This window comes from Eublepharis macularius, chromosome 16 (genome assembly GCF_028583425.1).
Source record: "Eublepharis macularius isolate TG4126 chromosome 16, MPM_Emac_v1.0, whole genome shotgun sequence".
Classification (NCBI taxonomy): domain Eukaryota; kingdom Metazoa; phylum Chordata; class Lepidosauria; order Squamata; family Eublepharidae; genus Eublepharis; species Eublepharis macularius.
The window spans coordinates 11401564-11428583 of NC_072805.1; the positions used below are offsets into that span (position 1 = coordinate 11401564).

General features: G+C 44.9%; 1 protein-coding gene across 1 annotated transcript in view; it reads left to right on the plus strand.

The window, feature by feature from the left end:
• CD9 (CD9 molecule) overlaps positions 1-25007 on the plus strand; it is a 38496-nt gene extending 13489 nt beyond the window's left edge. The window contains exons 2-8 of the mRNA XM_055000461.1: positions 13354-13453; positions 15646-15743; positions 19055-19129; positions 19814-19906; positions 21148-21237; positions 22890-22973; positions 24616-25007. Coding sequence (XP_054856436.1) covers positions 13354-13453; positions 15646-15743; positions 19055-19129; positions 19814-19906; positions 21148-21237; positions 22890-22973; positions 24616-24681 — 606 coding nt within the window. The 3' untranslated portion in view covers positions 24682-25007. The remainder of the gene's footprint in view (positions 1-13353; positions 13454-15645; positions 15744-19054; positions 19130-19813; positions 19907-21147; positions 21238-22889; positions 22974-24615) is intronic.
• Positions 25008-27020: the final 2013 nt, after the last annotated feature.

Genomic DNA, 27020 nt, shown 5'->3' on the forward strand with positions numbered 1-27020 from the left:
GAGCTTATTTCTTCAGCTCCTAGCTTTTTTGCATGCTTGTATTTGCATTTGTTTATAATGAATTTTCAGTGGTTGTATGTTTTGGTGTAAATGGCCCCATAATTTTATTTTTACAACCTCGTCCTCTTTTCCTTATTCCCCTTATTTGGGAATGTTTATTGGGCTCCGTTGATTTTCAAGGAAAACGTGCACAGGATTGCAGCATAAATGGAAAAGTGCAAAGTCACATGTTGTGTGAAGATGGGAGACCCTCCAGAATAGGGATAGAAAGGGCCACTCAGTGTTTGAGCCACATGTCCACCTTGCATTAGACCCACTCCCAGGTATTCTGTCTCTGTGGGTATTCTCTGCAACGCCTTAATCTGCGTTGACTTAAAAGCTAGACTGTACAGGCACAGCATATGAAATGGGGGACGGTGTGCTGCACAGTACCTTAGTTTGCATGTGTGTGTGTGTGTGTATACACACGTGTCCTGGATATAAAGTGGGAGATTTCATGGTGCGCATCGTGTGATTATTTTCTGGACTCCTAAACAGAACGCAGGTGCAGGGGCTGCTATTTTAAGTGGCAGACCAAAAAGTTCCCCTGTGCTGTTTTCCCTTCCAAAAACAGAAACCCCCAAGCTGCTTATACCCATGCTGGCAGCTTTTTGTATTCTTCTCCCACACACACACACACACACACCCCTAGGTAACAGCTGCCTTGGGTTGGGGGTTTCCAGTGGGGGGAACCAGTGCAAATGAGAAAGAGTTAAAAATTCCCCTCCCCTTATGTCAGTTAGCCTGGGTTACAAAAGTAATCTTGGATTTACATATATAACGTGCAGTTCTGCCCTACCAACTGACTTCTAAAAACTGGAAGGAGGGGTGTGTGCAACCTTGAGGGGGAAACTTCAATTTGGTTATTAAAACAATTCATCCCCAAAAGACAGGATGGATATTGGCAGCTTATCAGGTACAGTTGTGTTCTTTTTTTAAAAAAAAAATCCTGGCTGTCCCTAATAAATAGGGGACTCCTTGGTCGTATTAAACTGTATGCTTCAAGTCCATGGAAACTGGGCTGGCCACACTGCTGAGAAAGTTTTACTGAGTTTCGCCACACTCCTCCCTTGTGACTGGCAAAGCTTGGTTAGTCAGACAAAATTATACATGGAGATGTGAGTTAGCTACGTTTTGTTCCCCCGTGTGGTGGAAAATTTTAGTAAGACATATATGTCTTACCGTCTTCTTTGAGAGCCGATGGGCCCACCCAGGTGAGGAAGCAGGCAGCCTTTGATCGCTCCTTGTTGATGTCGATCTTTCTTCAAGGCTAGAAAAACATTCCCAGGGCGCCCCCCCCCCTCTGGTTGCTAAGGAAAATCCCTTTGGCACTGTTTGTATGCAGTGTTAAGAAGAGCCAGGCAGCTGCAGAGGATCTCTTCTCATAGAGTCACTTAATTTACAGGATTCTGCGTTCTGAAAAGTTCAGTGGTGGCGAAATGTGTTCTCTGCATTATATGTAAGTATGTGCCATCAAGTTGCAACCAACTTACGGCAACCCCGGTGCTGATCCTTTCAAAGCGAGTGAGAAGCAGAGGTGGTTTGCCATTGCCTTCCACTCCCATCCAAGTGCCAACCCTGCTGAGCTTCCAGGATCTGCTGAGATGGGGCTATACCATGCCACCTTCTCTCCTTCTCTGTATTTTTGGCCTTCTTTGTTTCAACTTGATGAGGGCAATAACCACAGTTTTTAAAAAGCTGTCATTACAACGAGTAATTGAGTTGTGGTACATTCTATAGAACTCTGTACCATTGGATTGGTCTGCATTTTGTGATTAGCCTGGGAAGAGAATTCTTTGAATTATCTGATCTCAAAGTTATTTCTCCCTTGTGGGATGTAGCCAGAAGAACCCGCACTGTGTACTAAGACGCATGCCTACCTTGTTTCATTAACATAAACGTGAAGAAACATTGCACAGGAAAAAAAATCAAACCAGCGTAACATAATCTCCATGTCTTAATACGTAAACAGCTTTATTTACATAGTTAAAAGATGAAACTGTGGTGCACTTTAGATATCGTTACATGCAATCAACGCAGCATGCTTTTAAGAAGTAGGGCATTCCTTTGACTTAGTCCCAAATATCTATAGAGTTCTGTTATTCTCTATTTCAGTTCCAACCATTTCCAAGAACAGCTTTGTGGCAGAACAGCCCCACTGACCTGTGAGCACTGGTTTTTCACAGCCCCCGCCTCCATGGGACCCACCGTCCCCCTCCATTCCACAGGCATCCTTGCCACAGGAACGATCATTGATATCTCATGAACCCCCTGGAGTCTGAATGCCATGTTGGGTGCAATATCAGAATCTGACACCAAGGGCCAAACTACAAGTGACGAATGACACTTGAACGGCAAGTGTATTCCTCCCTGTTCACTTGCACTCCACTTGATCCACTTGCCATTCAAGTGTCATTTGTCACTTGTAGCTTGGCCCCAAATCAGCCTGCATTAAGGTCACAGAGGAACCTGTGTCAGTGCATCCCAAAACCAATTGGCCTTTCAGCTGTACCGGTTCCACCCCGGCTGCTGATGGCTTCACAGTGGCAAAAAGGCTCTCACAGTTAATTACTGCCACTTGTTTTTCCTTAACCTTTTGGATGACTGATGCTTTTGGAGCAGGTTTTGTTAGCAGTCAGGCCATACCCTCACGCTAATAGGGAAGAGAAGTTAGCCATGTTAGTCTGTGGTAGCAAAATCAAGAAGAGTCCAGTAGCACCTTTATTGCTTGGTTAGTCTTAAAGGTGCTACTGGATTCTTTTTGATTTTGCTAATAGGGAAGTTTATCAATATGACTGTTATCAGAACTGCCTCCCCTCATGTGCTCCAAGCACATGTCTTGTTGCCTGGAGAGTCAAAAACCGTTCCCAACTCCAGCTGGAGATGGAAAATTACTGAAACGTGAGTCATAAGGCAGGACTGGCTTGCAGCGCCACACCCTGAAGAAGTGCATAGATGAAAAGACAAAAAGGTCTTCCAGGAGTTCCTGCATTAATCACCCACTCTCTGCCAATCTTCCCCTCCCTCCTTCCTAATCAGAGTTAATCAGGGACCTGATAAACTCTTCCCTTCCACTAATTGTGAGTCATCAATCATTATTTTTACCAATAGTTCCACCCAGGAAGGTTTAATCAAACCTTTCCCATTTTATTGTGTTGCCTCCGGAGACAGCCATTAAGCTATTGTTTTGGGGCAGAAGACGCTAGTTACCCCCGTCACTGCTTCTCCTTGTATGCTAATTCCCCCAACTCACAAGGAGACCTCTCCACTTAAGTAACCGTTTGGAGGTCTCTCTTTGTAACTTCAGGCAGGCAGCCTGCACGTGGTTTGTCCCTCCACAGTTAAAGCATTTTCTAACCTGGGGCTGGTTCCAGTTAGCTGAATCAGGGGCTTTCCTAGCCTCTGCCTGCACAGAAGTCCCTTTGGGTTGAGATTCGTCCTTCCCATCTATCCCTTCCTTTCCCAACTGGGAAGTTCTCCAGTCCAACCCCTCCCTGTTTAGCACCAGCTGATCTGCAATTTCTGATGTTTCAGTGGCATCTTTGGGCTTTTTGTCCTTCCAGACATTTTAGCTATCTGGGGAGTTTGGAGTAAAATTGGTCTAGCACCATTAAGTGGAAATTAGCCTCCAAATCCCTCTACTTTTGCTTTCTCCACCCACCTCCTACCAAACGCACTCATTTTTACCACATATTCATTGTAAGTTTTGGCCGCTGTGGGGACAAGCCCCGGAACTGCTTCCAAAAGTAGTCAGCCCCCAGTTTGAACCTTTTGAAAACTCTGGCTTTGAAATCCTTAGAAGTTATTCCCCCCTCCACCCTAGGTATACTATTGGCAATGGCAACCAGCTCTCCAGTTAAAATGCTGCAGAGGTGGGGCATGTAATCTGCCTCTGCAATTCCCCATTGAGTAGCCATTTTCTCAGATGTTGAGAGATACACTGGGGGGGGGGGGTCCTTTCCCCTGCTGATAGGGAACAAAATCTTTGGGGGTAGCTTTTATTTCCTTGCTCTGCTCAGCCTGTAGGTGCATCATCTCGAGGTCGTGTTTCCACTGCTCCTCTTGCGTCTTCTCCCTTCTCTCCCCAAGCTTTTCCTCCCTCTCATGCTTTTGCCTGCGGGTTTCTTTCCTCCCTGCACAATTGTTCTTGCATCTTCAGCTTCTGTACCTCAGCTGTTCTTTCCTTCTCTGCCCACAGCTGCAACTTCTCCACCTGTATCTCCCTGAGCCAGACTTCGTCCCACCGGCTTGGGCACTCAGCCATGGCCACCCCATCAGCTGGCTGGTACTTATCAAGAGAGTCCTCATCTCATCTGCTGCTTCTGGCATTCGTCCCACAGCTCTTGCTTTGTCATCTTCAGCACTTTCACTTGCACAGCTAACTCCATCCTAGCTACCCTTATCTGACCTTATTCCAGTCAACTGGCGGTGGGGGGGGGGGAACAAACCTTCCATTGCTCTGTGCGCGTACCAAATTCAAATTTCTTAGTCAATCAAGTTCTTTGTTTTTTCTTGTCACACTTCTACCACAAAAGTGTGTCGGAACAGAATGCTGCACCTTCTTGCCCTCTGGGGTTCACCAGTGGCCAAGTCTCCCCCTGGCATGTGCCATCCACGTGGTGCCCCCCAACTCTCAGAAGGGCTTTTGCTCCTTCTCTCTTGCACCCACTGCCACCACTTGGCCTTTGTGGAAATTGCCTGTGGGGAGGGCCAAGAGACTCCCCAATTCCCTGCCTTGTGTCCAGTCTCCTGCTACCATGCACCTGGTTACCACAGGGACTGTTTACCACTCTTGTGCACCACTAGAGGATCAGCCAGTTGCCAACAGACCACCCCCTTCCTGTGGCACCCGTTTTGGGTAGTGTGGTCGAGCAGTGGGAGTCTATGTGGTACACTGAACAGCTACCAGCATTTAAGTATTTAAAAAGCATTTATTAAAGAAAAGAAAAAAAATATTCTCTCACACACTTTAAGGATGGCATCAAAGCAAGGCAGGAAACTCAAAAAGAAATGGGTAAAAACACAATTCCTCTGTCTCTCCTTCTATACTTGCCTAACATAGATCTTCTGTTTAGGCAGGCTGTCTATCTTAGAAAGTTCCAGTTTTTTTAAATGTCCTCATACTTCCATGGTTCAGGCTTCCAGCCTCTACGTGGTCAATGGCCAGCACTTACAAGGGGCCACCCTCTCAGCTCCTTCAGCTTCCAGCTCAAGTCAGCCAAAGAGACCCTCCTTCCTGTGCCAGGAGGTTTTATTCTGTCCCTTTGCTCACCCCTTGGGCAGGTCCTGGAAGTTAATTAATTAAAGCCAAGGTAAAGCATAATTAAAGCCAAGGTTTCCCTTCCCTCTTCTGCCCATTCTCCGCTAAGTTGCACTTTTTAAACGGGCGGGGAGGCTTTTGCTACAGTCCAAACCTACAAATAAAAAGCATTTCTCCACATGCTTCATGGATACTAATAGTTTCAGGTGGGTAGCCATGTTGAACTGCAGTAGAATAGCAGGATTTGAGTCCAGTGGCACCTTAGAGACCATCAAGATTTCCAGGGTAATAAGCTTTTGAGAGTCAAAGCTCTCTCCTTCCGATATCTTCAAGTCTCTGAAGAAGGGAGCTTTGACTCTCAAAAGCTTATACTCTGGAAATCTTGTTGTTCTCTGAAGTGCCACTGGACTCAAATCCATGGATACCAATGACACTCTAGCAAACTTCAATTTTGCAATTACTTGCAGTAAAACTTGGTACTTTTTATCATGGGCAGCTCAGTCCTATGCCCCGAGGCAGCGTCGTCGCTCATGCGCCAGCGTAAATGGGGCGCCGCTCCACAGCTCCCTGTGGACTTTTGCAGGAGAGTCCTGCTGGTGGCACCCGAGCATGACAAGGCGACGTGTGGCCCCTGCCAGGAGCGCCTGCCTGCCATTCCCCTTTCAACCCCGCTCCCACCAGCCAATGGCCACTCCCCTCCCCTGACATCCAGGCGAGGGGCAAGCAGTAGCACAGCCAATGGGGAGGCCATGATCTCCGCTGCCGCCAATAGCCCCCCCCCTGAGAGCAGGCATCCCTGCCAGGGAGGGGGGCAGAGGGGACAGTGAAGGTCCAGATCGAACACCCACCCTCTCGCCCGTCCAGCCTCCATTTCCGATGAGGGCCAGGCCGGTGGCTGCAGCTTGGTGCGCCTGCAAATTCATGCTGTCACCACCATCACCACAAGAAACAGGTTTCCCCTCCCTGAAAAGTAGGGCCAGATAGTAGGGAATTGATCTCTGTTGCCTGGAGATCAGTTGCAATTCTGGGAGATCTCCAGCTACCACTTGGAGGCTGGCAACCCTAAGTAGTCCCTAGGTTCCGGAGAAGCAGGTGGAGGGGAGGCGGGGCCTTCAATGAGTGACAGGAATGCCCATTGGGAACCACACGGGAGGCCGGGAGGCCATTTGGAAGTGAGGGGAATGAAAAGCACGCACAAACTTGCTGTGGCACCACTTGAACACATCACTGCATCTCTACAATGCGAGAACGAGGGCTGGACCTTGACAGCCATGTCCCAGTACTGGGGAGATGCCCTCCCCAGCGTGGACTGATGGGCCCTCCCCGTGCCAGATTGCCCAAGTCCATCCCTGCATCCGCAAACACATCCCCCACCCCCTGGCAGCAGCTTTCCACAGGCAGCGATCATCTTCCTGGCTTATCAGATGCCAGCAGCTCAGACTATCAGAGAGTGAAAGTCCTCAGTGCCCCCCCTCCCCGCAGACATTCATGGGCCACACTTCAATTTCTACCCCACTGCCTGAAGTTACATTGAGGGGAGGAAGGAGGCAGGGAGGCACAGAGCGCCACTTGAAACATTTGTGGGGATGTGTGAGAGGTCATTCCGACAGGGAGTTGAGAGGGTGGCTACTGGCAATTTCAGGCAGGCGTGCAAAAACAGAAGTTTGTTGTTTTCCAACTCGTTTTATTAAACTGGAAAAAGTGCCAATGTCCCTCAGCTGGAAAGGGAGCCAAGGCATTCCTCGCAGCCTTCCTTCTGCACTCCCAGGGGCGAGGCTGAGATGCGGACTGCCTTGAGATATTGCTTCCTGGGCTGGATCTGAATGACGCTCGCAGAGGATTACGGGGTGGGGTGGGGTGCAGAAGCAGACATGCTTAGTTGTCTCCCAGATGAGTCATGATGTGCCTGCAAGGGAAAGACACACATGTGCTGCAAGTAACCCAGCCCGGTCCATGGCCGAGGCAAAGCCCACACTCCAACATCCGAGAAGATGCACATAGTAGAGAGCAGCAGCGGCAGCCCCACAGGGCAGCTAGTGACCAGCTGATGCAAGACCCTGTGGCGAGGAAGCGCTCTGCCTTGGGGTGATTTTACCTTTAAGGGAGAAAGTTAACAGGTAGTTACAAACACCTGGTCAAGAGTAGTTTTCTGGGCAACTGCCTCTGGGGCAGGCAGGGGCTGCCGCCACCGTCCTCTCCCCCACCAAGCCTCACCTGAAAAGGCTAATGGTCAGGCGAGTTCAGGTGATGGGGCAGCCAACACAAATCAGTGAGCCACACCGCCCCATCTCCTTCTTACCTGTAAGTGCTACCTTGCTACTTACTGAGATGGAACTTCAGAGTCAGATAACCAGCAAGGAGACTTGAGTGGTTCTTGTTAGTTAGCCAGACAGTCTGGACTTTGCCCTTCTTCCCTTGAGCGAGTGCAAAGTTCTCCCAGTTTTCTCGCTAAGTCCCCCCAGTGCACTCAGTGCCCACCACCGTAAGTACCCTCTCTTGGTGGGGGAGAGGACGGTGGCGGCAGCCCCTGCGAACTTTTTTGGGATGCGTACTATGATGGATGTGAATTAGATAAATGTGACTTTGCTCTTGGTGTAACAGGCTCTCTTGTCCGTGTCTTAACTAAGCTTCCACTACTCCAAAGGAAAGATTTAATCTTTTCCCTTGGATAGCGTTCGGCAATTAGTTCAAGACCTGTCAAGCAAAATTGTTCTTTGAACCGTTTGCTTATCAGTACATTTATTTATAAAAAGGTTCTTTATTGCTTTGCCGCTTCTAATCAAAGTATTCAGACACCTGTTAGAGTTTATTTCTTTTATGGAAAATACATTCTATTTTTTTAATGAAGCAAGTAGTTAAAAATATATGATTATTAATATAAGTCCTACAAAAATAGAACACAGAAAGGCAATCAGAATTAAATTTGCTAACATTTCCTAACTGACTCTTAAGTTTGAGATAATCAAAGTTCTTATGAAATGTATTAAGATTTTCATAGCCTACATTGCAAAAATAAGAATCTCATCTTTTTTTTTTTAATAAAATTTTTATTGGGTGAGTAAAATTTAATATTACAATTTTTTTAATTAATACCCTCATTTCCATATTTCCCCACCCTTTCCCCTCCCCCCTTTATCTCAGACTTCCAACAGTTTTCCAACCTGCTGTCTAAATCTACTACTTACATCTCGTTTTCTTTTCTTGTCTGTCCTAATATACTACTAAAATAGATATTATATATTAAACTATAAAAGATCTGATATCAAATTAACAATTACAATATATTTCTAACTTATCTCTTCTCCTCCTGTAAAGATCCCCCTCTCTTCCCTTATGCCAAATTAATAGTTATCTAATACCCACAATTCTCCCTTTACGTCCCACTTCTTTTCCAAATACTGTTTTAGTTTCCCCCAATCATTAAAGAATTCCTCTGGATTCTGTTCTCTCAGCTTTCTTGTCATTTTGTCCGTTTCTGCCATGTACAGCAATTTTTGTATCCAATTTTCAATAGATGGTACTTCTTTCGTCTTCCACTTCTGAGTGTATAAAATTCTCGCCGATAAGAATCTCATCTAATCTTCATGAGATCTCCTCCAGTCAAAACTCGTTAACTTGTTATCTAGATTAGAATGTTTTAATAGGTTATCACATGCAAATATCTAAGATCTTTTCACACAACAGCATAAGCAAACTATGATTGGTTTAATGCTTCATTGAATATTCATAATTTCTTTTTCTAATTTCTAAGAAACGTTAATCTAGATGGAGTCCACTATTTTTAATTAGCTGTCAAAAGATTAAAGGGCACCGGTTTTAGTTACCTAACACTCTTAAAAAAATGCATAGACAGTTCATGAAAAGTTTAAAAATTCACTCAGAATACAAGCTATTACTATGTATTAGCTTAGTATTGATTAGAATAATATGCATTAATCTATATTATTGCAACATTGGCTTAAAGGAAAATACAAAGAATGCTGCTGTAGTCATCTATTTATAAATACTTACTACAAACATTTCAAAGTGCATATTCACCTGAAAGAAAGACCAAAAATCTGGCTGCCAGGAAATAAAACTAGTGACTAACAGTGTAATCCTAAACAGCAAGGTGGAAACCGCACAGGAAGAAAAATAAGCCTAAGTGGTGGTTCAATTGGGAAACCAAATGGAAATTCAAGTAGCCCACCGTGGACGTGATTAGTATCCTCTTCTTTAAGCCTAAAAGGGTATTCTCAGTACCATTGCATGCCTTTGTTAAAAGAAGTCGATTCTTCAGTACGTTTTTTTTTTCTTGGTGCCAATTTGACAAGATAAATTTGAACATTGCGGAGACATCTCTTCTGTATTTTATGTTGTAATTCTGTCTGGCAGGTAAGATATGAGGAACACGGGTAACAATTAAATTGTTTATGAATTTGTGAATGAAAGAAATCAATTAAACTTAATTTTCAGAACAGAATAGTAGCAGCCTAAACTAAGACTATAAGGTTGCATCCTGGTGAGTGCTCAGGAGCCAGTATTCTTTTTTCAAAGTCCTGCCATTGGCCATAGCAATAAACTTGCCCAGAATCTTGCTACTTTCTCAGATACTTCCAGCAGCTCAACCTCCAGTCATTTTTTCCCTTTACATTTCAGCAGTTTTAACTAATGCGCCCTTTCCCCTTTCAAGCCATTTCTTCAGCTATAGTTCTGTTTCTGCTACAAGGTTTCTTCCGCTCTAAGTTTCCCCTTGATTCTTACCTAGATGTTCTCCCTTTTTCCACTCTCTCCTCTGACCACCTAAGCAGTCTTCTAAGCACTTACGGTTTAGTTTGTAATTGATCACACCTCAAAAGTTTGCACAAGAACTCACTATTGCAGAGTAAATGGGTTCAGAGTACAGCAGCCAGAGAAGTCAGTTGAGCAATTTCCAGGGGCCCATAAGTTCTGGCTTGGAATCCTTCCTTCGGCTATACTTGCTGCTGATACTAAGTTCTCTGTGGGTGCTAGGAGGACTTGGGTGGGGGAGAGGCAGGAGTTGTATTGCGGTGAGCTTTAAAAAAGCAAGTGGTGCCATTGAGATTCTTAAGCAGAGCTTCTGCCTCCTCCAGAGATTAATGTGACACGTGATCATCCCCTTGCAGCCAAAATAAGTGTTTGGAAACGAAGTGCTTTCGTGTCATTCTGAGCTCTGGAAGGGCAGAAGCAGCCAGAGGGATTCTTGCCTCTTTGACCTGTTCTAGGACTTGGCACAGTATCTCTCTCTCACATGCACACTCACACTCACACAGAGGCTTACACAGAACTTGAGGGAGGGAAGGGCTGGTACAGCACAAAGCTTCAACACCTTCAGGTTAAATTTGTGACCTCAGCCATTCTGTCTGTGGTTAACATTGCAGCAGAAGTAATGGTTAACTACAGTTAGTCACCACAGGAGGAAAGAGGAGAGAACAGGGGGCATCCTGCTGCAGCTGTTGATTTCTTAAAACTTATGTACGCAGTACTGTGAGTTAAGGTGCGCCAGCATATTTTGACATTTTCCTTGATAAGGCAATTAACATTTAATAGTGAGTAGGGACTGGAAGCCGAGACCTGGATAGACCAGGCTAGCCCGATGTTAGAAGCTAAGCAGGACTGGCCCTGGTTAGTACTTGGATGGGAGACCACCACAGAAGTCCAGGGTCTCTACGCAGAGGCAGCCAATCGCAAACCACCTCTGAACATCTCCTGCCTTGAAAACCCTGGGGGCTGTGACCTGAAGGTAAAAAGTAGGGCAGACTGGAAAGATCTAAGAGCTGACAGACAGCAGGGTGGAGTCCCAGTTTCTGTAGGGACGCAGTGCTCATCTAATAAGTCTGTTGCTGAGTTTTTCCTTCATATATTACACTTCCAGTTTTTGTGTTGTGCTAACAACTGAAAACTCGTTTACAAGCCACTAATAAACTGGAGCATAGTGGAGGAAGGGAACCTCAACACTCCTTTGCCCCTCCCAGTTGAAGGCTGAGAAACACAAAGAATGCATGTTGGAGATCTGAAATCTGAGAAACCCGCAAGACTGGTTCTCCTCTTGGGTACTGGTTTTGCTCTTCTTACTGCTGAAAACATTTCAGATTCTTGCAAAAGGAAGTTGCAGTGACGATTGACCTGTGACGGCCCCACCCCCCACCCCCGGAATTTTCCAGTTGAAAAAAATGTCGAATTTAGCGGGTCAAATGAAATACTTCATTGTTTGTATCAAAAGACCTGTTTTACGTACTAGAATGCTTCAGATGTTCCCTTCTTCAGTCAGTTTGCGTATATAAGAATCTTATCACATCAGTCACTTACCTGATTTGAAGACTTGCAGTTGAATATGGTGGTTGGGAGATATCTTGCTAAAAGCTCACAGCTGCTCTCCGGTCTCTCCCCTCCCCTCCTCTTGGAGATCTCTTTTGAACTGGCAGGCATTGAACCTGGGACCTTTCGTGGGTAAAGCATGTGATCTAGTGTTTAAAGAAACACATTGGTACACTATTATTCATAGAGCTTACATATATCCATCCAAAGATATGCATAATATTGCTAAGTCATAGTTTTATTTTTAATCATAACAACAACAGCGTGCTCATATAATGCCCTTCTGGACTGATTAGTGCCATACTCAGAGCGGTGAACAAAGTCAGTGTTGTTATTATCCCCACAATACAGCTGGGGCTGAGAGGAGTGGCTTACGCAAGGCCACCTACTGAGCTCATGGCAGTAGTGGGATTCAAACTAGCAAGGTGCTGATTCACAACCCAACCACTACACCACAGCAGCTCTCTTGTTGGCAAGGGAACAGTTTGTAGGGTGCTCAAGGAAAGGGGGAGGGAGTGCACAAGAGGGGAGTAGAATTTCCCTTTGTCCACGATCCGTGGTGGGTCCACTACTTGTTTTGTCTGTTTCCATGTGGCCGTTAAAAACTATTCAAACAGCATGAAAACAAAATATTAATATGTGAATCAGGATTAATATTTTGCCATATTAATTAATTGCCAAGTACGGCTTCAGTGATTCAGTGGTCAGCAAGGGCAGTTCTTATGTCTTAACTCTGTAGGATTCTCCTTCAATTTTTTTTTCTTTTTTTGCACAGTTGCCTGTCATTACTGGTTAAAGGTAAAATGTTGGTATGCTCAAGGATCACTGTCAGGGTTGCCAGGTCTCCTCAACCTCCCAGCAGGAGGTTAGAGGCCTGGCCGTTGCCCCCTTTGCCTGCTCCTTGTGCACACGCTGCCACACCGCACGATGACATCACTTCTGGGAAGTGAAGTCTTCACGAAGGCCTCCTGGGAGCTCTCCTGTGCTCTGCAGGGGGCCAAATTGGGCTGCTGCAGAGCACAGGAGAGCTGTGTTCAGCAGCAGCCCAGTGCAGGCCTGAATTCGGCCCAATGCGGGCCCAAGTTGGGCCGCTGCGGAGTGCAGGAGCACACCATGCTGCCCAGGAGCATGCCCCGGGAGGTGCGTCCCCCCCCCCAACCAGGTGGGTGGGGGTGGGGCGAGGGATTCCCCCATCCCCAGCGGGGGTCTGGCAACCCTCATCACTGTTATGTGGCTGCAGTGCTTAACAGAAGGGTGTTTTCCCTAGAGCTGGTGCTCCAGTGCCTTTTGGTAGCTAAGGACTGTTGACCTGAAGGCTGCAATGCTGTCCACAGTAGGGTTCCCAGAAGACAAATGGGTTGAAAGTATGGTCTGCATTGACTTGCCTGCTCAAGAATCCCCGCACATATGCTGTGTAACTTCTGTGCCTTACATAGTGGTTTGTCCCATGTTTTCTGAGACTGCATCCCTAAAACATTTCTCAATCAATATGTTGTTGGGGAAGATCCTTCCATGGAAAGAAGCTTATGTACTTACGTAGCGATCTTTCCTCTGAGGAACTCAAATACCAACATTTTTGGGGAACTCAGTTAAAATACCACTGTGAATGTGAATATAAAACAAAGTCAGTAGTATCTGGGGAAGTTAAACAAAATTGACTTGAGGCAAGCCATGTGTAAGATTAGGTATTAAGAATGTATAATTAAAGTACTTTTTCTTTCTTTCTTTCTCTGCAGCTTGCAGGAACAGCTGTACTTGGAATTGGCCTATGGCTTCGGTTTGATTCACAGACGAAAGATATTTTTCGGGATGAAGGCAGTACAACTTTCTATACAGGTATGTCGCAAAGGAAAACAGTTTTGTTTAAGTTATATGAACAGCAGCACAGTTCTGAAACCGAGATATTTTTCTTAACGGTTCCTGTAACACCAATGAGGTTTGACCAAAATGCCCTAGGTCCTGTCAAATAACTTATTGATAGGGGAAAGCCATTATTGTATGTATGTAAAGGTACTTAATATTGAATGGCATACTGTGCAGGAGGGGGCAGGATCAAAATCGTTAAAAGGATTTCCAGACTTCCTAGGAAGCCAAACCCTTGTACACAAGTAGTCAAAAGGTGCCATAATCTCCTGAAAAGTAAAACAGATCTCTTCTCTCCCCCTTAAAACGGGGGGTTGCAGAGAGTACCCCCAAATGGAGACATACTTCTACAATTGCTAGAGATTTGGTGTATCTACAGAATACATACATACTTTAGAAGTCTGAAGATTGGGCTGTTTAATAGCTAGTGGGCAAAATACGGAGTATAAATTTTGCTTCTTAATAAAGACGAGCACAGGGCAAGTCACACTTTTGCAGGACTTTGCTTTCTCCTTTGGGGCTAAACTAGACATCTTTGTTTAAAATCTGAGCCTCCCCCGTTGTTAATGAATGCACGGGTCCACTTTTAGTGTGCTGGGGGAATGTGGGTGAGAGGTCCTAACCATGACACCTGTCCCAGGCACTGTTTGGGCTTAGATCTGCTCCGACCTCTCAGTATCTTCTGATTTGGGGAAGGGCTTGTCCACTTATTTCTCTGTGAGTGTTCCACTGATGGTAAGAATTGCATAAATAAATAATAATCAGGGGTCTGGAGACTGAGCCCTAGGAGGAAAGGCTGAGGGCCTTGGGAATGTTTAGTTTGGAGAAGAGGAGGTTGAGGGGGGACATGATTGCTCCCTTTAAGTATTTGAAAGGCTGTCATTTGGAGGAGGGCAAGGAGCTGTTCCAGTTGGCAGCAGAGGGTAGGACGCGAAGCAATGGGCTTAAATCACATGCACAAAGGTACCGGCTGGATATTAGGAAGAACTTTTTCACAGTCAGAGTAGTTCAAAAGTGGAACCAGCTGCCTAGCGAGGTGGCGAGCTCCCCTTCACTGGCAGTTTTCAAGAAGAGGCTGGATGAATACTTGTCAGAGATGCTTTAGGCTGATCCTGCACTGGGCAGGGGGTTGGACTAGATGGTCTGTATGGCCCCTTCCAACTCTATGATTCTATGAATAGCTGAATGTTGAACAAGGTTGTTATGATCAGAGGCTACCTCAAACAAAAACCAATGGTTCTGGCGCAGCCTGTTTTTATAGAAGTGTTTTCTCATCCAGAACTCTTCTAAGCATGTAAATACATGTGTTTTTTCCCCCTAAACTACTGAACATTTAGAGCAATTTGAGAGAACTAGAAAAATAACTTGAAGTATTTCCATGATTTTCCATGTGTAGATTGACACACTTACTGTAAATTCTGTCATGTATACAGTAGGATTGCTGACATGTGCCTTCAAAAATTCTGGCCACGTGGTTGCATCAGGGGTGTGTGGAATCTACATGAGTAGGTTGGCAGCCACAAGTACTTGGCACGCTCAGACTCTTAACAGCTGGTACAGTCAGCTGGTAATTTCATTGTTTGTGATCATGACAACAAACGTGTGTCCTGGGCTGTGGGTTGCACCCACCATCTTGATATGGTTCTTACTGCCGTGGATGTCACGTGGCTCTTTGGTGACACACTGTGCATATGCAAAAATGCAGGTTATGTGCAGCCATCAAATCCCTTATGCCATTGAAAGGCTTTAGCATGGACATTTGCCAAAGCCACACATTATAAAATAAAAGGGGGGCTTATCTTTTAAAATACCAACTTCACCAACAAAACTCTGCAACCAACAAAAAAGGCGGCAGTAGGAAACCTTGATTTGTTCTGAAACAGCTGTAGAAGTAGGTAGATTTTTTAAACAAAATTATAAACTCAGATTTAGATAATTTATCCCATGTAAACCGCCATCTGAAAGGTTTCTAAAGCCACCTGCATACAATTTGGTAATCAATTGTCAATCAATTGTTATTGAAACCACCAGCTGAAAGAGCGCATGAGAAGTCTGGGTAACCAAGGGTTCTGCTAGAGGCAGTGGAGCTGTCATAGTTCTCAGTCTTGGCAAAGCTTATTAGCTGAGGGTAACCCTCCTCTTTGTGTTTTATACTCTGCCCCTAGGAGTTTACATTCTGATTGGAGCTGGTGCACTCATAATGCTTGTGGGTTTCCTGGGATGTTGTGGAGCGATACAGGAGTCCCAGTGCATGCTTGGCTTGGTAAGTATAGCAGCTGTCCCAGAGAGGCAATAATCAGCAGAACCAAGTGGTAAAGATCTTGCTGAGCTGGAATCCTTCAGGATGCAAAATAATAGACATGTGAGGAGCCATGTCTGAAATTCTCTCTCTCTCTCTCTCTCTTGCAAATAGTATCCCATGCAGGTTAAAAACTAGCACGGCTCTTCCATGTGTTGTTTTCCTATGGAATCTTTTTTTGTGTTGGAGGACTTTCAACCTTGAGCCATCCTAGTATCAGCCTGAACGGATACAGTTCAGGAAAAACTCTCCCCCTGTGATTTTACTCTTGTTTAAACCGTCCCTCATGTTTTTGGCTGCCAATTGTAATGCATTTGATTTGCGGAAATAAATCTAGAGGTTTTAATGTTGTTGCTTAATATTTGCCTTATTCCGCTTTGGAAATAGTGTATGGAAAGGATGTTTCATTTGCAACACACATCTCTTGCAGGACCCGCTGAACACATGCATTGGAAGTTGCCCTAATATATGAATTTCTCCACAGTATTTAATACTGTGTGATGGAGCAAGTTTTGTATCCATACCAGTTCACCTGTAATGGTTCATTCACATACTTATTTATTTTTCAAAGCTGTTTTCTTAGCAATGCTCTCAAACAGTTCAGGGTGGTTTTTTTATAAAAAAAACTTGCAATAATACAACATATAAAATTATGAAGTGGTGGAATCAAGGTGAATTTGGAAAAAAGCTCTGTGATCTTTTTCTTTTTTTTTCTTAACAAAGAAATGCCTTATGAAACTTCTTCATGCTTTCTGAAGGTAAAAAGGGCAGGTGACAAATTAACTTCCCTGGCCACAGCCCCACAGTTGGGGTGTCATGTCTGAGAAGACCCTGGTTGCTCTGCCTCTGAGCCAGGCGGGGAGAACTTCTGAGTACTCACTCATCTGAATTACAGATGATGCTGTCCAAAACAGAGTTCAATCAAAAAGAGTCCAGTAGCACCTTTAAGACTAACCAATTTTATTGTAGCATAAACTTTCGAGAATCAAGTTCTCTTCGTCAGATGCATGTTACAGAGACTGGTCAAATATAGAAGAGGAGGAAGGAGAAGGGGAGGAGAGAGAAGAGGCAATTACGGGGGGAGGGGGAGGGTGCAACCAAAACATTCCTTTGCTAGTATATGTAAACATCTCCTTTTGGTGTGTGGATCAGTTGGCTTCAAAGGAGTTTGCTCTGTTAGTTTGTAGCAGCCAAACAGCTAGACCATCCAATTCCAATGCAGTATGAGCCTTCAATAACCACAGCTCTCCTTGCCAGATGCATCTGACAAAGAGATCTGTGGTCCCCGAAAGCCCACGCCAGGTGCCACTGAGCTCCCCCAGACCCCGCCTCTGTAAAGGAAATCTGTTACCTGTGATAATGTGATAACCATTCATAGTCCCTATTCAGTCCCAGCTTGACAGAGTCAAATTTGCATATGAATTCCAATTCAGCAGCTTCCCGTTGGATTTTGTTTTTGAAAGGTTTCTGTTGAACTACTGTGACCTTTAAGTCTTTGATGGAATGTCCTGGTAGACTGAAGTGTTCTCCCACTGGTTTCTGGACGTTTCCATTTCTAATGTCAGATTTGTGTCCATTTATTCTTTTGCGTAGAGGTTGGCTGGTTTGTCCAATGTACAGAGCAGATGGACATTGTTAGCACATGAGGGCATATATCAGATTGGAGGATGAGCAGCTGTAACAGAGTTAACAGCCTTCTAAACCCATTGACTTCAGTTGACTTAGAACAGAGTAACTAAAGGTTGCCGTCTTCCAGGTGGGGCTCGAAGATCTCCTGGAATTATAATATACGTCTAGATTACAGGGATCAGCCCCCCTGGAGAAAATGACTGCTTTGGCACTGTCACCCCTCTGCAGCCCCCCCCCCCCCAAAACTCCACCCTCTCCAGACTCCTTCCCCAAATCTCCAGGAATTTGGCAATTCTAGGTGTCCCTCTGCTTAGGACAGTACTGGGGGGCTCTAGTCTTAAAAGCACCATTAATAGGAAGCAAGTTCAATTGAGCCCAGTAGAATTTACTTCTAATTATTTGTGCTTAGAGTGGCACTGTACATCTTGGCCTGTAGCTCCTGGCTATAGCAGGAAATGCTGCGTACTGCTTGCTTGGTCTTTGATGGTAGAGGGGTGTGGAAGAGAGAGAGAGAGAGAGGCCACAGAGCTGGATTTCTAGGCAGGTGTGGCTCACCCACATCCCACACATACTGCTTTCCTCCTTAGCTGGCTGTGAGGGCTCAATAGAGAGAAAGCAGGGCTAGAGACAATATAGCAGCAACCACAGAGGGAATCCTTGCCCCCCCTCCCCCGCGCACCATGTCTGCTTACAGCAGGTCTGGATTTATTCTGTGTTTGCAGAGGAAGAGAAAGAGAGAACCTCTGGAATGTCTTTATTCATCTGCAAATGTGGAGATCATCTTTATTCATCTGCAAATGTGGAGATCAAGCACACCCAACCATGCTTAAGACATTTCTTTGGGCATCCTCTGCAGAGCAGAGATTTATTTATATTTATTTATATTTTATTTATATTTCAGTTTATATACCGCCCATCCCCAGGGGCTCTGGGCAGTGAACAGTTAAAATCGATAAAAACATGAACTAAAATCAATATACAAACAATAAAACAAATTAACAAAGTGCAGTGGTGGGGAGAACCCTCCCCCACCCCAAAGGTGGGAGGCCCACTTGGCGCCGCCCCCTTCAATCACCAAATGCCTGGCGGAACAGCTCTATCTTACAGGCCCGGCGGAACGATAATATGTCCCGCTGGGCCCGGGTTTCCATTGACAGAGCGTTCCACCAGGCTGGGGCCAGGACTGAAAAGGCCCTGGCCCTGGTTGAAGCGAGGCGGGCTTCCTTAGGGCCGGGGACCACAAGTAAATATTTATTCGCTGATCGAAGCGATCTCCGGGGAACGTACAGAGATTTAGAGCCTTAGCACTCTGTCAAGCAGGAGTAGACAGTGACATGGCAGTAGAGGCCACAGGATATTTAAAATCATTATGTCCTTCAAAAAGAAGAGCACTTCAAGAAGCATGGCTGAACGACTTGAAATAGCTCCACCTTGTTTAAAACAAGACACGCTGTGTGTCCCCAGAATGTCTGTCAGTCACTCTAAATTAGCAACAGGTGTTACCTGCCTGCTCAAATGTGTGTGTGTGTGTGTGTGTGTAAAAAAATTGTTGGATCGTTGGTTAGAAAAAAAGGTGCCTTTCATTGATGTTAGTATTGGAAGATAATTTGGATCTCCAACGGTGTGTTTTTTCCATCCTTCTGCAGTTCTTCCTCTTCCTCCTTGTGATTTTTGCTCTTGAAGTAGCTGCTGCCATCTGGGGATTTTCAAACAAAGAGAAGGTAAGATGATGTCTTCTCGATCTTGAAAGATCAGCTATGCTTGAGGAACAGCCTCCTGGAAGAGGTCTGGAGGCTGCCTCGGTCCTGGGTTCCAGTGAGGCTGTGTTCTGGAGAGCTTTCGGGGCAGCCTGAACAAAGGGAGGATATCCTGTGCAGGAGGCATATAAGGTGTTTGGGTGTTTTTACAGTTTTTATATTGTTGTAGCCTGCCTTGGGTTCTGAGTTGCTCAGCAGAATGGCGGTGGGCATATAAATATTTTAAATAAATAAAATGCCCTCTAGGATAGTAAAGGGATGTTCATGGGGGTTTTAGATGGTAGCAGATCACAATAGATATGGATACAAAAGCTGCCAATCTAGTTTTTTTTTTAAAATAGTGATACTACCATTACTTTTTCATGCAGTTTACAATGTAACATAACCCAAGAGGTTACAACCTATGGTGGGAAGGAAACTGGGGGAAGTGACAAACTGACCCAATTAAAGTTTAGTTGTTTGGCTTTTCTCCACCCACCCTGACCCCCAGTCCCTGCTGCTTTGGATCCCAGACTGCCTGATCTCAGATGGGCTTACTGGCCCTGCTAAGCCTGTGCTTCTTGAAGCATATTTCTATTGTATGTTTTTTCTCTCTCCTTTTAAAAGATAAAGACTGATGGAAGAATTTGCTTTTCTTTTGGGTTCTAGATTATTAATGAAATCAAGAAGTTTTATGACAAGGTGTATGAAAAAAGAAATGAACAAGGTCCTAGAGAAACCCTGATCGCCATTCAGCATGCTGTAAGTCAGATCTTCCGTTTTGCTTTTTGTACTACTTGAGTTATCCGCGTGGAAGGGACTTCTTGCTGCAGGGAGCTACAAGGAACTCGCTTTTGTGCTGAGTTGTGCATGTTGTGAATGTACACTACTCTATTTAAAAAAAAGAATTAAACATTTGTTTAATTTTTACCCTCTAGGCAATATCAGTTCAAGGTACTTTGTCACCCAAAGCAAGGGATACACACGACAACTAAAAGATACGACCTTGCTGGGGATATCTTCTAAAAAAGGATCTGGAGTGCAAGCAGAGAAGCCCCCCCAAGTAGGGAGCTGTAGAGGTTAATTGCTGCTCTTCAGGACGCTGCACACACCCCTTCAGTTCCTGCAAGTTACATTTATAATCCCCATTATGAATCTTTAAAACTTTGAATTTCCACAGAGAACTCTCAATGCCATCAATATGTTTACAAGACCAAAAATACTCTGTCATCATACAACCTAAACTGTGTACTGTTGAAAACGGGGGGGAAAGCCCAAACCACAGAACAACTCAAATAACTTAAATCTGTATCAGGCTTCCTTGATAAGGAAAGAGTTCCATCAACCACATAATTTGACATAAAGTCATGTGTGAATGTGGAGACAAGATCTTGTTTGATCCACTCCCCCATGAGTAAAATTTTACAGAAGTATTTTTGCCCTAAACTCTCCTATTACATTCTCATAAGCCTGTCATATATTGTAACCTATCGTAAAAGGATGGACACACCTGGCAGTAGCCCTGCCGCTCCTATTTCCTGCCATTGGTTCTGTGTGTTCAGTGTTTGAAGTATACCCTTTGCATACGTTAGCATAGTTATACAATACTTAGTAGCAGTAGAAAAGAGCAAGAGTCCTGTAGCAACTGTAAGGCTAACAAAATTTTTGGTAAGGGATGAGCTTTCGTGAGTCACAGCTCACTTCTTCAGATAGCATCTGAAGAAGTGAGCTGTGACTCATGAAGGCTCATACCCTCCTACAAATGTTAGTCTTAGAGGTGCTAGTGGACTCTTGCTCTTTTCTACTGCTACAGATGGACCAACACAGCTACCTAGCTTGATATAAGTAGGATTTTCATAACTTTTTCTTAAGGTTTGTTGAGAGATTTTAGCAAAGCTCCTCTTTTTTTGGATAGTTTATATGGCTCTGGGACATTCCTCCTTGATATGCAATTTTTACAGTGAAGCACAACTTTTTCTTTTCTTTCTTTTTTTTTGCTGTAGCTTTACTGCTGTGGCTATGGGGGAGTCATAGAATCATGGCTTCGGGAAACCTGTCCCAAATCAGAAAATGTACTGGACTTATCGCTAAAGGTATGTACGTCTAATCCTGTGTTTTGGGAAATTGCATGTGTGTGTTCTTACTTGCAAATACCAGTGCAAGCTGAGCTGGAACTGAATCCTCCTCCTTCAGCAAGGACTTGCAAGCTTCTTTTGTGACAGAGACCACTTTTTGTGTAGGCAGCTGGAAGGTACAAATGGTGAACACTTGGGGGGAGAAGGAGAGATGAGAGCAGTAGGGATGCATGTGACAAGTGAAGCTCCTTCCCAACAGGCTGAAGGCGAAGGGATTAAGCCAGAGGCCGGGAAAGGGTTAGCAGCATGAAGAAAGAGAAAGAGAATGAATATAACACTCTCAATAAAAAAAGAAGAAAAAGAGAGAGTTGGCAACCTAGAGATGCCCTGGGATGCCGTTCCAGGGGCAGCAAAGAAGCTGATACAGAGTAGGGTGGTAGAGCTGGAGCAGCTTAGAACAGATTGAATATAAAACGAGGGCAGAAATACAAGGAAGGTAAGATGGGGAGGCTTTTGTCAGACTAGGACAAGCCATCTGTACAAGAGTATCAGGCTTTAAGGAGGCACATCATGTTGGTCTGCAGGAGCTGGAAGGGCAGGAATTGGGTAGAGGTCTTGGAGTGGTGACTTTCTCCTCCAGTAGATACTGTTGTGTGTGGAGGGGTTGCTAATCCTTTCCCTGTCGCTGCTTTCTGTGTTTATAGAAAGCAGTTCAGAAATGTAACTCTGTATGAAAAGTCTATTTTGGAGGGGAAATCTTTTCTTTAAAAGCTAGCCTGAGTTTTTCCTCTGGCTGCAAGGGTGCCCCCTCGGTGGGGCAGTAGTATAGCTCTCTGTGGTTCATTGGTATAGGAAGCAATCTTGTCCTCAGTGGAGAGGGCGTGGCATCTTCACCAAAGAACAGCGTGCTCTTGAGAGCGGGAGTACTCTGGCTCGGTTTGCAGCGACACAGTTTCAGGAATGGAAGTGCCCCCTGTATTTTTACCTCTTTTCCCCATCCTCAGCTGCTTAGGTGTGTGGGAATGGCCTATGGGGGGGGGTAGGATTCTTCAAGGATATGTTGGGTGGCCATTAGTTGAGGCTTGCGTTAGATTTCTGTGTACTTTGTTGAGCTGAGCAAGGGGGTTGGACTAGATGACATGTCAGCAAGCAGCAAAACAAGAAGCCGAATGAGTTCCTTGGTGGGCCATTGTGACCAGCTGTGTTTGACGGGAAGGTAGTCGTGAGTTGCACAATAATAACAACAACATTTGATTTATATACTGTCATTCAGGACAACTTAACGCCAACTCCCAGCAGTTTACAAAGGGTGTTATTATCAAGCTTAGCAGTATGACTAAAGTTCTCATTTTCCTTAGCAACTAAAAATATTTCTCTTTTTCCTCCTTTCCGATAAGCGGTCAGTGGTCAGAGCTAGTGTTGTTGTCCAGTGTTCACCTCAGCCACTGGCTGGCCCAGGTAGCTAGCCAGAATCTGTCCTTGCCACCAACCCTTTCTCTGATTTTGGGCTGGGGCAGATAGATGCTTGCTGCCAGTAACCTTGTTTACTGAGCCCTACTTTTTCAAGCTGGTCAGCTAGTTATAGGCCTGGATCGAAATCTAGCAAATTTTCCTAACTGGCACTTGTGTGTGCATGCAGCAGTATATAAAAGGACGGATTTCTCTTCCAGCCATGCCCGACAGCCATTGAGGAGGTCTTCACTTCAAAGGTGAATGTGATTGGCGGCATCGGCATCGGCATCGGGGTGGTGATGGTAAGCCGTTACCTTTTTTATGTCGTTGGTGCACATTGAACATGGCCCTGTGTGCAAAGCTGCCATTGTAGGCAAAAAACCTGTATGTTACAAGGGCAAAACTCTCATACCGTCAGTGTTGCTCCTTCTTGAATTCTGTCCCATTTGGTTTGATGCAAGCTGTCTAACAGAGTCCAAACCCTCTCCTTCTGGCTGAACATGAACTGGAACAGAATGCAAAAGAATAAGGTTTTTGTTCAGAATAAGAACTAGACAAGAAGACAGACAGTACTTCTTTCAGCTCCGCCTACTAGAACTGATCGTGGGTATTAAAAGCTTGTATCACATTGGGATGTTGTTGGCTTTCTGTTGCGTCCTCTCAAAGAGGAAGGAAGCAGCAGGGAGACCTGAGTCCTTCCGTTTAAAGAGCCATGGCCCTGCAAAATGTCAGCTTACTCCTGGCGGGTGGGGTGGAAGGGCCAGCTGACGCAGGCATGTGCTTTACTGGGAGGTTTGCATGAGTGAATGAGTCATCACAGCTTAAGATACAGTGGTCCGTATAACCTTTTGTCACCTCTGGTAAACACCTTTCATGGGACGCCGGTCATGTGTACAAGTCTGTTACCTTATAGCGTATGGATTTCAGCCAACTGCACCTGTCTGCATCATTCCTCTTTTGGCTGCTGCACAGATGGAAGAAGGCTGTTATTTCTTCTTCTCCTTCAGCCAGTTGGGCAGGCACCACCACCCCAGCATACATGGCAACACACCAGCCAGATCCTTTTGTTTGGCACACTGGGCCAGTTTTCCACCCAAGGCACCAGGCAAGCAATAGCAATGTCACTGGAGGCAATGTCACTGGAGGCTCATCTTTCATACTGCGCCCCCCCCCTTTGTTTCCTGGCACACCAGTATCTCAGTGGGAAGGCTGCTTAGCCTTGCAATTGGGGCCAGGCGAGCAGTCGGTAAACCACATCATGCATGCCATCCCAGTCTGTTGCAGTGCTTGCTAATCTTGGGTGAGGTTTATAAGAACACTGCACCTGGTACAGATGCAACAGGCATTTTGTGAATGTATATCTAGCAAGTGTAAGCAAGAACTGCACCTGCTGAACTTCTGTCTGAACACATACCTACCCCTCCCCCAAAATTCAGTGTCCAGTTGAAAGACCAAGGCAACCAGTGGATGCCTGAAGCCAGCATAACATACAAGATGTAAAATATGTTTACTACTTCCACCATGTAGAAGCTAATTTGTGGCCTTACCTTACATTTTCCATGCTTTCTGAAGCATGGGTTAATTACTCGGCAAGGGATGTAGCATTTCTCTTAAACCAAAGGTGTGTTGATCTTGGAATTAATGCTTTCATCGTTTTTAAGGGTTAGGGCTGATTTTTAAATTTCTCTACCTTACCTCGCAAATGTAGTGCAATATGGATCATATTATGGTATGCCATGGGACAGGGAAATGGACAGATTTGGGAAGCTTGCTGAACTGGTAACCAAGCTTTTTATTGGCTGAATATTCACAATTGCAGCAAGATTAAAAAAAAAAGAAAACTTGAACCAAGATACAAAATGGTTTGACTTTCTGGTCGGATGTGTATTTCTTTGCTAAGCTATCATCTCTGCCGACACTGTTTCTGGTTTGCTTGTTTTTCAGATCTTCGGAATGATTTTCAGCATGATTCTCTGTTGTGCTGTCCGCAGAAATCGAGAAATGGTCTAAAGCTACTTCAGGGGACCCCCTCCCTTCAAGAAATCTTTATTGCTAACTAGCATTATTAAAGCATTTCTAAAATTATATTTGTTACTTTTTAAAAAAAAATGCTTGATACTGATGTTCTTAGTTTTTTGCTTTTTATGTTTATAAAACTTTAAAAGGATTTGACTGTTAAAAAGGTACTATATTTGTTAGTCTGCAGACCAAAACATCTTGTATATAAAGTTTTTTGTCTCTAAATAGTTGCCATTTTTCTTTAAACTTACAAATGGGATGTAATTTATGTTGGAGAAAATTTGATACTTAATAAAAACTTAAGACCACCAACTGTTCTCCAAGTGTGCATGCAGTTTCCATAGCAGTTTTTCAGTGGGCCAGTTTCAGCCTCAGGAAGGCAAGGCCAGCTTTTCATAGATGTCTTGTGATGTCTGCTAAGGAAGCCATTGGAATTGTACAGGAGATCTTTCTAGATTTTGGAGGGAACTTTTACCTTGAGACTAAATTTAATTGGGGCTAAACTTAATGGGAGATGTACTAATAAGCCCCGTAACAGTGGCACGTCACGATAGCTAAGTGTTTCATGAGTAGGTTAGATCAGGCTTGCATTCTTATGACCCATCGTCAGGGCTTTTTTTCAGCAGGAACGCAGTGGAACAGAGTTCCAGAACCTCTTGAAAATGGTCACATGGCTGGTGGCCCCGCCCCCTGATCTCCAGACAGAGGGGAGTTGAGATCTGAGCGGCACGGAGGGCAATCTCAACTCCCCTCTGTCTGGAGATCAGGGGGCGGGGCCACCAGCCATGTGACCATTTTTTCCGAGGGGAACCCACTGAGTTCCACCACCTCCTTTCCTAGAAAAAAAACCCCTGCCTATTGTGCCAAATGCAGTCAGCTGTTCGATACTTTTTTTTCCTTTTCAGTTCTAGGCAAGCAACGAACCAAGGAAATATATGAAGCACCTTTTGGCCCCAGTCATCCTCCATTGTTTCTTATTGGGGGTGGGGGGGATCCAGTGCTTTTTCCAGAACACAGAAGTCTTAGCCGAACACATGAAATAAACAGAGTCCAACAGAACCAATGCCGAACCAGAGAATCCCAAAAAACGAGGGGCAAAGCTGCAGGGCAACCACAGGAGCAGAGAAAAACCCCCACAGCAATTAGTAATTGCAGGTGCAGACGCGTGAATCCAAAGACAGTATTTGTGGTTTATCTGCACAGTCATAAACACACTCTCATCAATATTTGAAACATAAACATATTTTTACATAATAACAAGCACAACCACGAGTCAAAATGGAGAGGACCACCTTCCCCAAAGTCACTACAGTACAGAATGACATTTCCCAGTTCAAAAAGCAATTGTACTCTCTTCTCTGAGGGCTGCAACGGTCCACCAGCAGAAGGTCTCCAAAGCCCACTCCCAAGCCGGGAGGACCTGCGGACCAGATGCAGTCAGAAGGGGAAGGGGGAAGCCGCTCCACGCTCAACAGGACTGTTATCTGGTGTTCGTATGGAAAAAGAGGAGAGAGTGAAGTGATGGTGAACAGCACAGCTGTTATGTGCTCTTGAGAAAGAATCCCGAAACAGGAAATCAGCGTGCGTCCTGTTGAGCATGGAGCGGCTTCCCCCTTCCCCTTTTGACTGCATCTGGTCCGCGGGTCCTCCCGGCTTGGGAGTGGGCTTTGGAGAGCTTCTGCTGGCGGACTGTTGCAGCCCTCACAGAAGAGAGGAGTGCAATTGCTTTTTGAATTGGGAAACGTCATTCAGGACAGTAATGACTTTGGGGAAGGTGGTCCTTTCCATTTTGACTCGTGGTTGTGCTTGTTATTTATTATGTAAAAATATGTTTATGTTTCAAATATTGATGACAGAGTGTTTACGACTGTGCAGATAAAACACAAACACTGTCTTTGGATTCATGTGTCTGCACCTGCAATTACTAATTGCTGTGGGTTTTTTTCTCTGAACCAGAGAAACCCAGCAGTACCAACCTGGCAGCAGAAGACATGCGCTCCCAAAAAAGTACTCTGGTTTGGCAACCAGTCACAGCAACTTTTCTTTTACCATTTGCAGCTTTCCTGGGCAAAAGGAGGGCGGAGGGAGGCAGTTCTCCCAGGCGAATGGAATTGCGCGTTAGGGGGAGTTCAGTGGTCCATCTGATCACAATTCTGTCATAGACAACATGAGATAATCATCGTTATTGGACAGACAGTTGATTTCTCCTGAACATGTGATTCCATTTGCCTCCCTTCTCTTTTCCATTTTTTGCCTAAGGAAAGCTACAAATGGTAAAAGAAAAACCCTGAGACCTTTAATATGCCAGTCCCAGTTATTTCTGAATATTT